We start from the raw sequence: 14,989 nt of genomic DNA on the forward strand, positions 1-14,989 counted from the left end.
ATGGTGTCTCAGTTCACCAGGAATTTGCATATCTTGCCAATATTTAATGTAATCTCATAGAAGATTCTTTTCCAAAGTATGGGATTTATTAGCTAGATTCACATAATTTATCTTGAGTCTCTTTATTTAATTTTAAAATTTTTAAGTTCAATTCCTCTTTAGTCACATTTTAGCCAGTGGAATGCAGGTAACACATTTTGTTCTTCTTTTCCCAGAAACTGATGTGTTTATTCTTTTATGGACTCAGAGGGACTTTTTAAATTAACTTCAATTTTTACAGCCTTCTTTTCATATCCCATGTGTGAATTTACTGTGGAGACTGATGAATGATGGAACTAACTTTAGCAGCCTTCCTTTTGAATTGCTTTGCTTGGGTGAGTAGAGAAAACCTTTGGCAATGTGGTTCGGACCTGAGTTTTAGCACTTAGGGGAAACTTTTTTAGAACAAGCCAGGATATGAATCAATATGCAGGGGGCACTTGAACACAAAACATACTTTTAAAAAATTCATTGGAAATTTGAAAGCTTTTTCAATTAAGGGTATATGACTGCAGTTCATCTCCCTTTTTCTTATAATTTTCTTTTTTAAAGTATTGATTTTATTAGTGCTCAAGATAGAGCTAAGTAAAATTACAGTCCTAAAACATTTTGGTCAATGGTTCTAATTAATATAATTCATATTTTAGAAAAATATCATGGGTCGTAATTCAAAGAAATCATCTAGGTCTAAAGAATACCTACTGTGGGCGGCCCCATTAAGAATAATTCTGAGGAAATGTAATTTCCTGGACTTGCAAAGCAGCAAAAGGAAGGTTTTCCTTCTTTATAAGCCTGGAGGGTTTGGTGTTTGGCCCTGTCGAGATCCAAGGGCTATCTGGGCTGATTAACGTATATGTAATTAATGTATACCAGCTAGCAAGGCAGAGCCAGTTTTACTTGGTTGTGTACTACTGTGAAATAATTTATGCCTGCATTATTTATGGTGTGAGTGTGTGTGTGTGTGTGTGTGTATGTGTGTGTGTTGAGAGTAGGAGGTCTAGTCTCCCTGCGCATCACACTGCTGTCTTCTTCAGGGTTATTGCTTCCTATCCTAGCCAACCCCAAAGAGTAGACAAGCTTCTCCTAGCATTCCAACTAGGTTTTCTTTCTGTTCATATCACCATTTTTAAGCCACATTTTCCATCACATGGTAAGAAACACTGTAAATAATTGAGGTGATCCATCAAGAGCCCCATTCTTGATAATGAAAAATTGCGTAACTCAGTAGAAGTCAATTAAAAACCACAAACTTCAGAACCCTTTGCTCAGGGAAGATTTATTATTATAGACGACATTTAATACAATAGATTTCGGGGGTCAAAATTTTTTAAAGTTCTAAAAATTCAGTTAAAGCTTGACAATGACCTTGAGTAATAATATTTACATAATATCAAAGTATATTAGTTCTTTGAAATGAAAAGGATGAATTTTTCTCGTTCTTTAGCACAAGATGTCTGACATGTTTGGGATTTTATAACTCCATTTGAAACAACATCCCACTGTGAGATACTCCCCCCCACCCCCGTGAAGATTTTAAATGATGCTCACTCTTTGGTTGTGCCTATACAATGAAAAGTAGAAAAATGAAATGAAGTCAGGATATTTTCCTCTGTTCAACCAAATACCTGAACAATTAGGACTTGCTAGATAAATGACTCCAAATGTTTGTTATCTGGCTGCTTGGTTAGGACACATCCAACATGTTGATAGAATGTAATAACTTACAGTACAACTGCAAATCATTTAAAAAAAATAATGACTTTGTTTCTTTAGAGGCATCCAATGCTGCTTTAAGAGCCTAAGGGGAAAATACTCTCTAAAATGCAGTTATCTGTGACATTTTCCTTCCCTTTTAGGGTTTTTCATGTCCAAAATATAAAATGAAAGAGCAGTATCTATCTTCAAAAACCAAAAGTATTTATCTACGTATTCTGAGGTTCTGAATCTTTGCAGCCTAAGTTTAAAATAAGGCTAAAGGCTTAGGTAGGTTCAGCAGGCAGGCTGACAGATGACTAACTCCAAGCAACAGCCCACATGTGACTTGCTTCCTACTGAAATTAAACTGCCAGATAAAAAGGAAGAATTGTCCCCTTTTTAATAACAAAGAATGCAATCATTAGAATTCTTCAGATTTGGAATTCCAGCAGTGTTCTTGTGTTTCCCTCTTGAAGTGTGACAAGAATGAATAGTATCAAAAATAAAAATAAACCTCAAAAAAAAAACCCCAAGCAGTCCTTTGACTTTATAAGGCTCAACATCAAATACAACAAATTCTAAAAATACCTAAGACCAGTGAAATGTCAAAGCTGAGGGGATAACATACTGGGGATAGGACAGTTTTAAACCGTTCGATTTACTTTAAACCTACTATTACTAACTTTGTTAATTTCTTTTGAGATACTACCACTTCCACTGACTAGTAGGGACCATATTTCATATTCCTATACATATTTGACTTTGACCTCATAAAAAGTCCCTTGGGTCTATAATACTTTTATTCTTGTATAATCGGAAACAAATCCTTTCCTTTTAAAAATCAAACAGACCACGTTATACACACAGCTGACTATTTACAAAGTACCCAATTAAATCCTACTTAATTCTCTCTCACTCTAAAAATTCCATCTAACTGGTGTGTAAAGTACTTATCACATTAAATGCACAATGTTCACAAGCCCTGACAGTCCTACCTAACCTAGAAAATATTACCTTCCTTAGAAAAGAAAGTCTTCAGAGTGTAAGGTTTTAAGAAATGAGACCAGAAATCACAGTACAAGACAGATAAATCTACTTTAATATTCACATGTAAAAGTTACACATCACAAGAGATTGGACAGTAGTTTACCAGTAACTAACATAGCTATAGTGAAAATCATTTTTATAAAAAAATAATCTAGATGTGGTCATCAGAATTTTTGGTCTACTTAGGTTAATGTTTGAAGATCGACTTTTATCCCTGCTTGAAGGATTTGCCATTATGCCTTTTTTATTTTTTTCTCTTACTGTTGCCTATTAATATTCTTTGGAGGAAGGAAAGCAGAAAGTGTTCATTTCCAAGAGGTTGTCCTTTGGTAGCAAGCAGAGAACATTTTTCTTTTCTATGATTTTAAATAATCTGTACACACATGAAACTTCAGTAACATTAAGCTTTAGTGTAAGATGAAAAATGATAAGCACTTTTTTCACTTTGATAAAACAGCAGATTTCATAAACTCCTTAAGGACCCAAGCATTTCCCCGTCCCATATGCAAAATCATTCAGAATCCACATTGACTTCAATCAAAAAACAAACACTGACTCTTTATGTATTACACCATCAAACCCTGTACTTAAAAACTGATAAAAGTATTTCTCCATCATGGATACTTCAACTACAAAGATTTCATTCTAGGTTAAAGAAAAGACATTTGAATGGGCTCAGGACAAGTTTATTTTGTGATTAAACATTTCATGCACTCATGCAGGACCTCTAACTGTAACTGTTACTTCCGATTCTACACGGGACTTTGCAAAACAAAAACAAATTAAAAGCCAAGCCAAACAGAAAAGACATTCAAGATATCAAGAGCTCTGCAGTTGAGCTGAAAAATAATTTTTCAAAAGAAATAATTCCATAGATTTAAAAAAGACAAATATTTACAAAAAATATTTAATTAAAAATATCTTAATTACAGTAGTCTATTAAAGCATATACTTTCTCACACTTATAGAACATCTCTATATATACATGTATGAAATGTCACTCAGTTATCTATACAATATGTAACATTCTTGCAGGGAAAAGAAAGTTCCCTGCCCCGTTTTAATCATCTATTTTAAACAATAGATGTAAAAAAAAATATCTACAATGCTCTGGTATATTAGTAAAGCTTCAAAACAAAAATTGAGCTCCTTGGTCACAAGTAGGCTTCTAATGTCGTATTTACTCTTGATCTTCTATTTATCAGTCCTGTTACGCTTATGCTTAAAAGTTTAACTGCACCTCAAAAAACACAGAAATGTACAATTCACAGCGGTTATAAATGAAGAGACAAAAGAGAACACGGATGTAGACTGTTTATGAACGTGCAAAAAGAAAAAGATGAAAGTTTTATTTTTCTTTCCTCTCGCTCTTGGAATGACGGGTGAAAACGTTTCTAGGATTCGCTGATGTTTTCTCCTTTCCTCCGGTGCCTTTTTTCTCTAAGTTCTGCTCTTCCCCCTCCCTCTCTAGTCTCCTGGCTCGGGCTCAGGCGACCGCACACCTGTGGAAGAGGAATGAATAGAGGGGGTGTGGGAACCTTCCCGCTGCAGACTAACTGGCGCCACCGACCAAACTCAAGACATGCTTGATCAACAACCCAAAACAAACCACCAGGTCAGACAACACTGGCAGCCCGCGGCCGGCCAGGCGCAGAGCAGACAGCTGCGGGCCCCCGGGAAGCCAGGAGAGGGGACACACTCTCGGGCCCTGTCCGCATCCCCCTCTCTGGGTGTCAGACTGCTGCGCCGGGATGCATCGGGAGGTTTCCACGCCCTCAGCGGGGAGGAGGGCAGTTAGAGCCTGCAGTCACTGGAGGAAGCCCGGGGGTGGCAGGGACAGGAGCTGATGCATCCCCATTTAGGGTGAAGCCCCAGTTACTAAAGCAAAGTTACGGATTCACTTGGTAACTGGCTGGCAGAGAGGGGGCGGGGGTGTTGTCCGCCTTCTCGGGAGTTTGCTCTCTGAAATGCTGGGGGCAAAGAACACTGCGGTGCCTGGCACCGGAAGCCCCGGAGGACTAGAGTCTCCGGTGACCCGCCAATCGAGAAGGGAAAGGCGCGCTCACCTGGACAGCGCGGCTCAGCGGCATAGAATGCTGTCGCCCTGTTTGTTCACCGCGCCGGCCTGGAACAGCAACGGAACACCGAGGGAAAGGTTAGCAGGCGCAATACCGCACTCGTCACCGTCCTGGATTCGTTCTGGAAAACCAGGATGGCGCGCGGATTCTCCCGCCCCAGCCTGCAGCCCTGGGGACCCCCTCCCCTCGCCCGGCCCCGGGGTAACAGGCTGGACTTGACAAACCAGGATGCGTCCAACCCCAGTCCCACCCTGCGCGTTCACCCGGACCCGCGCTCCTTGCGCCCAGCCAGCTACAGGCGGCCTCGGGCGCCCGGAGAAGGGGGGTCGCGGGTGCTGTCATTCTCGAGTGTCCCGGACCCGAGGAAGGGGAGCACTGCGGCCGGCCACCCAGTCACCGCCCTCCTGGAGCCCCCCCGGCGTTCGCCCGGGCCGGCGCCGGGTCTCTCACCGGGTCGGTGTTGAGCGCTGTGAGCGGAGTCCGCGGCGGCGCTGCCGGACAGGTCCCGGCCGAGTGGTGCGGTGGCGCCGGCGGGGGCGGCTGCCTCAGCAGAGCCGGGTGCGTCTCCAGGGCCAGCTGCAGGTCCAGGATGTAGTCGATAACGTGCTGCAGGATCTCCACTTTGCTGACTTTCTTATTGGGCGGGATGGTAGGCACCAACCTTCGTAGGCGGCTGTAGCAGTCGTTCATATCGCACTGCAGGCACAGCGCTGGCTCCTCCGCCGCCGCCTCCGCCGCCTTGCAGCGTGCGGCTGCAGCAGCCGCCGCCGCCGCCGCCGAGCCGCCCAGGCTATGGCTGTGCTCGGCCAGGCAGCGTAGCGCCAGCTCCCCGCCGCCGCAGCCCGACGGCGCCTTGCGGCCCGAGGGGCGCACCGGGCTCACCGCCTTCATCGCGCGCGCCCTGCGCCCTGTACGAGCAGACCCGCTAGGGCGAACGAAAGAGGCAGGCAAGCGCCGGGCCCCTGCCCGTGGCCGCCTTCACTCTCCTAGCCTTCGCGACCGGCGCGCTCGGTCCGCGCTCCAGGCACCGCGAAGCTCCGAATGATCGCGCGCCCAACAATTGACTGAGGGTCGTTCCGGGTTTTGCGAGGGGATCTCTACTCAGTGGGCGACACTCGGCTGAGACCAAAAGGCAAGAAAAATCAAAAGCACGGGAAAGAAAGCTGCCCACCCGGGTTCTAGTCACTCCCTTCGGAGCTCCGACTACAGCCTAGCCTCCTCCGCCGCGATCCCGCACGCCCGAGGTTACCAGCTCCCAGCACTGACTCACAAACGCGCCTCCTCCGAGCTTTCACTGGGCCGTCGCGCAGCTGTATTTAAAGAGCCGCGCGCCCTAGGGGCGGGGCCAGAGCGCAGGCTGGATCCCCGCGCGAGCGGCTTGGAGCGGAGCTGGGCGTGCTGAGGAAGCCGGCGAAGGCGGAGGCTCGGGGCAGTGCTAGAGAGGCGGGGAGCCGGGCAACCCTAGCGGAGAGGTGGGCGGGGGGTCGGGAGTGTCCAGCCAATCGGGCGGACGGTGCCACCTCAGGGAATGACGCCTGGGCCAATGGGAAGGGCACTCCATTCCGTCAACGCCGTAGGTCGGAGCTCTGAGAAAAGAGCCGGGTGGGAGCCGGGCCAAGCTGGTGTGCCCCCTAGGGAGGGGAAAGAGGGAGAAGTTCCTGCGTAGAACTGCGGGAATGTGCGGCTGGAATTCATTCTCCCTCGGCTTAGGCTGCTGAAGCGGCGCTGAGCCCTCCTGGCTCGAGAATCTCCTGCCACCCCGAGTAGCGCGGCGCATGGGGACCCTCCTCCCGCCACCCATCATCACTCCATACCTGGGATTCCAGTGCCTTAAGAGACACTGCTCAGGAAGGCACGTTCCTTCTGTTCTGTATTTTTCCCTCTCCGTTTCATTATTTGCCTTTTCACAATTGCCGAAACCATAATGATGGAATGGAATGTGTAGTCTTTCCGTTTTCTTTTATGAAAAGGTTTAAAGGTGGGGGGTGGGGTGGAGGGTGGGGGTAGAAAGAATGCCGAATGCAGTTTTTTGGTGAAAGGAGGTATAAATAAAACGAAAACGTCATAGGTTTTTTCTTTTGCCCATCTAGATGCAAAAGTGGGCTCAAGAAATGTAATTGCCTTGAGTATTACATTTGAGCGTGTAAATATTAAAAATGCATGGACATGGAGTATTTAAAATTCCACCATGACATATAATATTAATCCGTTTTATGTAAAATTCATACCTGTAACTTAATGTAGGCCATTAATGCACCGCTTCACGTATGTCAACGTATCCCGCTTTAAATAAGATGCTGAGACTATGTAGAGTCTCCTTTTGTAACAAAGCATTAAAATTCACACTTACAGCCCATGGAATCCTGCTTGGGCCCCACCGTGCCCAAAGTCTGCTAATTAAGGACGGTTCTGTTAGATTTCTAATGGAAAAGCTGTCCTTCAAGGGCTCAAAACAAAATTGCACAATGTACTTTGATAGGGCCTTGTGTGAACTCGAAGAACTTCTATGTACAAACCCATGGACATGAACTAAGGGGGGAATGCTGGAGGGTGGGGGGGTGAAGGGCAGAGGGGGAGAAAACGGAGAAAAAAGTTGGGATAACTATAATACCATAATCAATAATTTTTTTTTAATTGAGCCCTTCAGATGAGAAATGAGCATAAAAACTCGCAGTCAGCTGGGACATGAATTTTGAGTGCCTTCACGCTGCAAACCTCCCATCTTTAGACAAGCTAAGAGATGAATTAACTCGAGTTATCTTCATTCATGTTCGTGATATGGATTGGCACCTCCATTTTTAAAGATAATTGAATGAGACGTGGCCCTGCTCTCTTCCTGTGTTCCCTCTGTTAGGAAACCCTCTCTCCTTTCCCACAACTGACATACTTGCAGCAGACAGGTGTTTTGTTTAGCCACGTGGGTACTTTATGACTATTGCAGTACTAGTATTTCCCCAGAACACGTTCCTTTTTCCTGATGAAATGAGGAGTAATTATTCAATGCCGGTTTCACAAATAGATGCAGCAACCCTCCTCTCCCCTTGCGCATTACTGCCTCTAATAGTTGTTTGGAAACAAGTGACATTCTCTTTTACTTACATGCACACATGAATGGTCTACATGCACACTTACCAAGAAAAGCAGATTCATAAAACCCCAAAGATAGGTCCCCCCTAAATTTGTCATAGTTTTACATATTCTTGTGTTACTATAAACACACCCACAGAGAATATTGTCATTTTAGACAAAAAGTTGGTTGAGGGAGCACTAATAGTGGTAAGCTAGTATCTTAAAGCCAGTCGTGTCAGCTATCATATAAGCATGCTAATACGTGGATATATGTACAGCCATTCTGTTCCATCCCTGTTTCTCTTTTCTAGAGTATAAAAGCAGCTCCAAAATTTAAAACCCAAGATTTTTCTCTGTTTGGAAAAATTTAAGTATGGGAATATGCATTTCAAAACTTTATATATCCTAACTTAATTAAAATTAAAATTTAAGTTTTAAATATGTGACACAAAGGGACAATCCTATTTATCTCTTTGGACTTTGTTAAATCTCAGAGGGCCATGCCCTGGGTGTGGCAAGTGCCAAATGCCTCGGTTTCAGGTTTTGTTCGAGGTGCTCTTGGTGACTGGCTTAACATCAGAAACGCTGAGTTACTGTGGGGGGTAAGTTCAAAGGAATGTACCCTGGCCACATGAACTAGAGCCCCCAGGAAAAATGGGATCCCCAAATCTTGCCAGTGGAGTAGGTAAAACCAGGTATTGTATTATTCTCTCTGAAGGTTAGAAGGGACGAGGACATTAAAAATTAAAGTGCTATGTAAAATATTGTACAATGGAAATAAAGAATAACATCCTGTGCTTTTGGGTCCCTGAAACCAGAGACTACTAGGGGCTACGCAATGTATACTTTTGATTCTTAGTCACGACGTCAAAGCTGAAGTCACAAAAGACTCTCGGCACTGACAGCTCAAAACAGAGTTTACTCAGCAATTACCAGCTTTTGGAAAAACCTTACAAGCTACATTATTTCTACTGTGCAAAGAAGGAAATTTAGTTTCCCACGACTCTTCCTTTTACATCAAAATGCTTCCCTCACACTTGTAAAAATAAGCTGGGCTAGCCAAAAGCCCTTTGCCACGAAAGTGCTAGAGACTACCAGAATGCTCCTCTATGGGAAGCTGGGATGAAATATTCATAGAATTGCTAGGAAGCCCTGGTGACCAGAGTCATGTGTACACCCCTCCTCCAGACAAAGAGGTCTGCAGCCCTTTCTGGGGATGCATTCTAGAGGCTAATCAGACCCTTGCTGAACTGTAACACCCAGGCTCTCAGAATTCACAATCGCCCTGTGTTTACATGAAGTAAGGGTATCCAAGCATATTGTGCTATTCAGCGCAAATGCCTTTTTAGGACTTGATACTTCTTTCTCCATGGCTGGCAGTGAAACAGTGGGTGGGCTCAGACACACAGATAAACATGAGCGTTCCCATGCCTTGGTCTCTCTCTAGATGTACGTGGTCACTGAAGGAGGCACAGGCATTCTTTCCGGGCATAAGAAACCACTCTGTACTCTGCAGCAACAATGTCCCTTGCTCCGAAAGAGTAAACCGGGCAATGTGACAATTCAAGCTCAAGGTTGCTTTATCTGACACTGAAGCGTTATAAACTTACTTGTGCTACCCTTGGATTGCTGATGTGGGTCCCGGAAGCACTGATAACCTCTTGGTTAGCCGGTCTTGGAAAAGGCTTATAAGCAGGAGAGGCTCATATATTGAACATAGCAAGGCAAATGTGTCCAGCAAAAATACCTACATCAGGAGTTCTAAAAGCCTTTAGTAGTCTGTTGAAATAAGAAATAGGTGATTTTTTTAAAAGCCCTCCTCAGACAGATTAAGGACAGAAAAATGAAAGAGGTGTCACTTGTTTTTACCTTAGGAGATGCAAAGAGCATGGGCTCAAAGCTCAGGCACTCTGGGCTCCAATTTTGGCTCCTAGTTTTTTATCTTTAAGCTGGATTTTTAAATTTCTGTGCCTTTCATGTATATGAAAGAAGGATAAAAATTGTATCTACCTTATAAGGTGTTCCCATACATACAAGGACTTATATAAATTTCTTAGAACAGTGCCTAGCACATGATAAGTATATAAACAATGTTCAAATTCATTGTTATTTTTGGCAAATATTATCTCAAGCCTGTGGCTTGTCTTTTTATTCACTTAATCTTTGAGAGCAGAATTTTTCAATTTTGATTGTTTAATTTATCAATTTGTCCTTCTATAGGTCATGTTTTTGGTATTGTATTTATCTAAGAAATCTTTGGAAATAAAGAATAATATCCTGTGCTTTTGGGTCCCTGAAACCAGAGACTGCTAGGGGGCTACGCAATGTATACTTTTGATTCTTAGACACGACGTCAAAGCTGAAGTCACAAAAGACTCTCGGCACTGACAGCTCAAAACAGAGTTTACTCTGCAATTACCGGCTTTTGGAAAAACCTTACAAGCTACATTATTTCTACTGTGCAAAGAAGGAAATTTAGTTTCCCACGACTAAAGGTAGTGAAGGTGTTGTATGTTTTCATCTAGATGTCTTATACTTTTGGGGGCTTGGTTGGTTTCAGGGGCGTGCACCTTATGCAGTCACGTCGGGTCCCATGCTTAAAGGGACCATGCTTGGTTTAATGCTCTGCCATTAAACATCTTGAAATTCTCAGTAATTTTTGAACAAGGGTGCTTGTATTTTCATTTTGTACTGGGCCTGAAAATTATGTAGCCAGTGCTGATTCTAGGTTTTATGTTCTGGTCTATGATCCACTTTGGGGTTATTTTTGTATGTGATTCAATATTTGGATTGAGGTTAATATGTTTGAATGGTGGAAAGAAGGGGGAAGGACTAGTCAAAGAGCATGTATGAATGACCCATGGTCGTGGACAACAGTGTGGGGATTGTGGGAGTGGGGGATGGGCTTGGTGGGGGAGGGCAGAGTGGGAAATATTGGGACAACTGTAATAGAATAACAATAAAAAATTTTTTTAAAGTACAAAGCACCATGATCAAGTGAGGTTTGTGCCCCAGGAATGCAGCATTGGTTAAAGATTGAAAGTCAGTGTAATGTGCCTAATAAACTAAAAACAAAAAATCAAAAAAAAAAAGAAAAAGAAAATGTACATCCAGTTGTTCCAACATCCTTTGTAGAAAAAACTACCCTCTTTTCATTGGATTGGCTTTGTGTCTTTGTTGAAAATTGTTTCTGTATGTGTATGAGTCTTTTTCTGGCCTCTGAGTTCTATTCCATTGGTCTATTTTTCTCTTTTCATGCCATGACCATACTGTCATGGTTACTGTAGCTTTATAATGAATCTTGAAATCAGGTAATGTTGTTGACTTCAGCTTTGTTCTTCATTTTCAAAGTTGTTTCGGTTATTTTGGGTGTGTTGCATTTCATATAAATATTAGAGTCAGTTTGTGAATTTCTTCAAAAAAGAACTTTTAGGTAAAGAGGCCAAATACATGGCAACAGAAGGAGATAGACTTTGGGTGGTGAGCACACACGCAATAGACAGATGATGTAATATAGCATTGTACATTTGAAACTTATATAATGTTATTAACTAATGCCACCCCAATAAATTTAATTTAAAAAAGAACTGGTGTCCAAAATATATAAAAACATATATCCAGAATATGTAAATACTCAAAACTTAATAATAAGAAAACAAACAGGGAAGGGGATAATGGGGGGAAAAAGGGGAAAGGTCATCAAGGAACACGTATAAAGGACCCATGGACAAAGACTACGGGGTGGGGGAGTGCAAGGATTGAATGTGGGAGGTGGGGGTGGGTAGGGCAGGGGAGAGCAATGGGGGAAAAATGAGGACAACTGTAATTGAACTAGTGTCTGTGTGTGTGTGTGTGTGTATACATACCTGATTAAAATGTGGACAAAAAACTTGACCACTAAATAAGATATAAAAATGACAAATGAGCACATAAAAAGATGCTCAACTTCACTAGTCATTTGGAACATGTTTCAAAACTACTATGATATATCACTATATCCCTGCCAGAACTGCTAAAGTTAGAAAGACTAACCATACCAAATATTGGTGAGGGTGTGGAACAGCTGGAACTCTCTGCACTGCTGGTGGGAATGTAAAGTAAGGAAAACCACTCTGGAAACCAGTTTAACAGTTTTTTAAAATGTTAAACATAGACATACCATATGACCTATTCATTCTACTGCTAGGCATCTATCCCAGAGAATTAAAATTTATTTTTATTTCCAAGGGCCACAAAGGGCCAGAGGAAATGAAGGGGCATGAGAATGATGAATATGTTTATAATCTTGATTGTGGTGATGGTTTCATGGGCATATGATGTCAACTCTTATCAAGTTGTGCAATATATATGTTATATATGTACAATAAGTGGCTTATTATATGATAATTATATCTCCATAAAGCTGTTAAAAGTATTAATTTTTAAAATTAACTATTGGATTTCAGAAGAGTTCCTTCCCTGAAATTACCAGAATCTGTCTATAATTTCCTTAAATAGGCATTTTATGTCTTTCTCGCTTTTTATTTTTGAATTTCCTTAACTTTTCCACTACAGTTGACATTCAGTGTTATTTTGTATTAGTTTCAGGTGTACAATTAGACAACTAGATAACTTACAAAGTGATCCCCCTGATAATTCTAGCACCCCCTTGCCACCACACATAGTTTTACAATATTATTGGTTACATCCCCTATGCTGTACTGTACAACTCCGTGGCTATTTTGTAACTATCCATCTGTACTTCTTAATCCTTTCACATTTTTTTACCCCGTCCCCCGAACCCTCTTCTCATCTGGCAACCTTCAGCTCTCTGTATCTAAGAGTCTGTTTCTGTTTTATATGTTTGTTTATTTTGTTCTGTAGATTCTACATATAATTTAAATCATGCGGTATTTGTGTTCCTCTGATTAACTTATTTCACTTAGCATAATACCCTCTAGGTTCATCTGTGCTCTCACATATGGTAAAATTTCCTTATTTTTATAGCCAAGCAATATTCTATTGTATATACATACCACCTCTTTTTTATCCACTTGTTTATTGATGGGCAGGCACTTGGGTTGCTTTTATATGTTGGCTATTGTAAAGGTGCTGCACTGAACATAGGGGTGCATATATCATTTTGAATTAGTGTTTTGGATTTCTCTGGAGATGTATCCAGAAGAAGAATTGCTGGATCATAAGGCAGCTCTATTTTTATTTTTTTAGGAAACCTCCATATTGTTTTCTATAGTGGCTGCACCAATCTGCCTTCCCACCAGTAATGCACGAGGGTTTCCTTTTCTCCACATTCTAATCAGCACTTGTTTGTGGATTTATTGATGATGGCCATTCTGACAGGTGTGAAGTTATTTCTCATTGTGGTTTTAATTTACATCTCTCTGGTAATTACTGACATTGAATATCTTTTCATATGTCTATTGGCCGTCTGTATGTCCTCTTTAGAGAAGTGTCTATTCAGGTCCTTTGCCCATTTCTTAATTGGATTGCTTTTTTGTTTTTTTGGTGTTGAGTTGTATAAGTTCTTTATACATTTTGGATATGAACCCATTATCAGATGTATCTTGGTGAGTATGTTCTCCCATTTAGTGGGTTGTCTTCATTTTGTTGATGGTTTCTTTTGCTGTGCAAAACTTTTTAGTCTCATTTGTTTATTTTTTTTCTTTTGTTTCCCTTGTCTGAGGATATATACCAGAAAAAATGTTACTAAGAGAAATGTCAGAGTTTACTGCCTATGCTTTCTTCTAAGAGTTTTATGATTTCAAGACTTATATTTAAATCTTTAATTCATTTTGAGTTTATTCTTTTATATGGTGTAAGAAGGTGGTCTAGTTTCTTCTCCTTTTTTGCATGTACCTGTCCAATTTTCTCAACACCATTTATTGAATAGACTGTCATTACCCCATTGTATGTTGTTGCTTCCTATGTCATATATTAATTGACCATATAGGTATGGGTTTATTTCTGGGCTCCTTATTCTTTTCTATGGATCTATGTGTCTGTTTTTATGCCAGTACCATACAGTTTTGATTACTATAGTCTTGTTGTATAGTTTGATATCAGCTAGTGTAATACCTCCAATTTTGTTCTTCTTTCTCAAGATTGCTGTGTTTATTTGAGGTCTTTTTGGTTCCATATAAATCTTTGAATTATTTGTTCTAATTCTGTAAAAAATGCTACTGGTATTTTGATAGGGATTACATTGAATATATAAATTGCTTTGGGTAGTATGGACATTTTAATTACGTTAATTCTTCCTATTCATGAACATGGTTTATGCTTCCATTTATTTGTAGCTTCCTCAATTTCTTTCTTCAATGTCTTATAATTTTCTGAGTACAAGTCTTTTACCTCCTTGGTTAAATTTATTCATAGGAATTCTTTTTTGATGCAGTTGTAATGGGATGTTTTCTTCATTTCTCCTTCTGATAGTTTATTATTAGTGTATAAAAATGCAACAAATTTCTGAATATTAATTTTGTATCCTGCTACTTTACTGAACTCATTTATTAGTTCTAGTAGTTTCTTGGTAGAATCTTTAAGGTTCTCTATCATGTCATTTTCAAATAATGAGAGTTTTACTTCTTCCTTTACAATTTGGATGACTTTTATTACTTTTTCTTGTCTGATTTCTGTGGCTAGGACGTCCAATACTGTGTTAAGTTTAATAAAAGTGGTGAAAATGGCCAATGTTATCTTGCTTCTGGTCTTAAGGAAAATGCTTTTAGCTTCACCCTTGTGTATGATGTTAGCTGTTCTTTCTCTCTTTTTTAAAGTCCATATAATATTGTTTTCAGTCAAGTATCATAGTATTAACTGAGTGCTGGAGATATACTCAAAGCAGGCATGAGACACACACTGATTTAATATTCTCAGTTGTCATGGTGTCCATTTACATGTTCAGTCACTTGCTGGTAATGGACCACAGCTTCTCTTCCCTGTTTTATATTGCTCTGACATGGATCTGAGGCTCCAATGAGGACCCAACCTGATTATTTGAAATAACTTTTCCCTTGGCCAAAAGCTAAAGCTGTGTTCTGGACTCTCATCTCTGTGCTCCA

General features: G+C 41.2%; 1 protein-coding gene across 2 annotated transcripts; it reads right to left on the reverse strand.

Annotated features, from left to right (window-relative positions):
* Window positions 1–2,635: 2,635 nt before the first annotated feature.
* Window positions 2,636–6,248, reverse strand: ID4 (inhibitor of DNA binding 4). 2 transcript variants are annotated; one of them, XM_053921006.2, is made up of 4 exons: window positions 5,628–6,248; window positions 5,310–5,588; window positions 4,848–4,906; window positions 2,636–4,283 (listed from the first exon to the last, which is right to left on the reverse strand). In XM_053921006.2, the coding sequence occupies exons 1-3, from the start codon at window positions 5,748–5,750 to the stop codon at window positions 4,862–4,864; spliced, it is 447 nt and encodes a 148-aa protein (XP_053776981.1). In that variant the 5' UTR covers window positions 5,751–6,248; the 3' UTR covers window positions 2,636–4,283; window positions 4,848–4,861. The 2 variants fall into 2 exon arrangements, with proteins under 2 accessions (XP_053776981.1, XP_053776980.1); XM_053921005.2 differs by having other exon boundaries at window positions 5,310–6,245.
* Window positions 6,249–14,989: the final 8,741 nt, after the last annotated feature.

This window comes from Desmodus rotundus, chromosome 3 (genome assembly GCF_022682495.2).
Source record: "Desmodus rotundus isolate HL8 chromosome 3, HLdesRot8A.1, whole genome shotgun sequence".
In the NCBI taxonomy this organism is placed as follows: Eukaryota; Metazoa; Chordata; class Mammalia; order Chiroptera; family Phyllostomidae; genus Desmodus; species Desmodus rotundus.

What these genes read in the sequence shown, in the direction of transcription:
- ID4 (XM_053921005.2), bottom strand. Translation starts at nt 5,750, where the DNA reads ATGAAGGCGGTGAGCCCGGTGCGCCCCTCGGGCCGCAAGGCGCCGTCG. An exon ending in CAGCGCTCAACACCGACCCG is followed by an intron (nt 4,907 to 5,309) that starts GTGAGAGACCCG and finishes TTGCTGTTCCAG; the next exon opens with GCCGGCGCGGTGAACAAACA.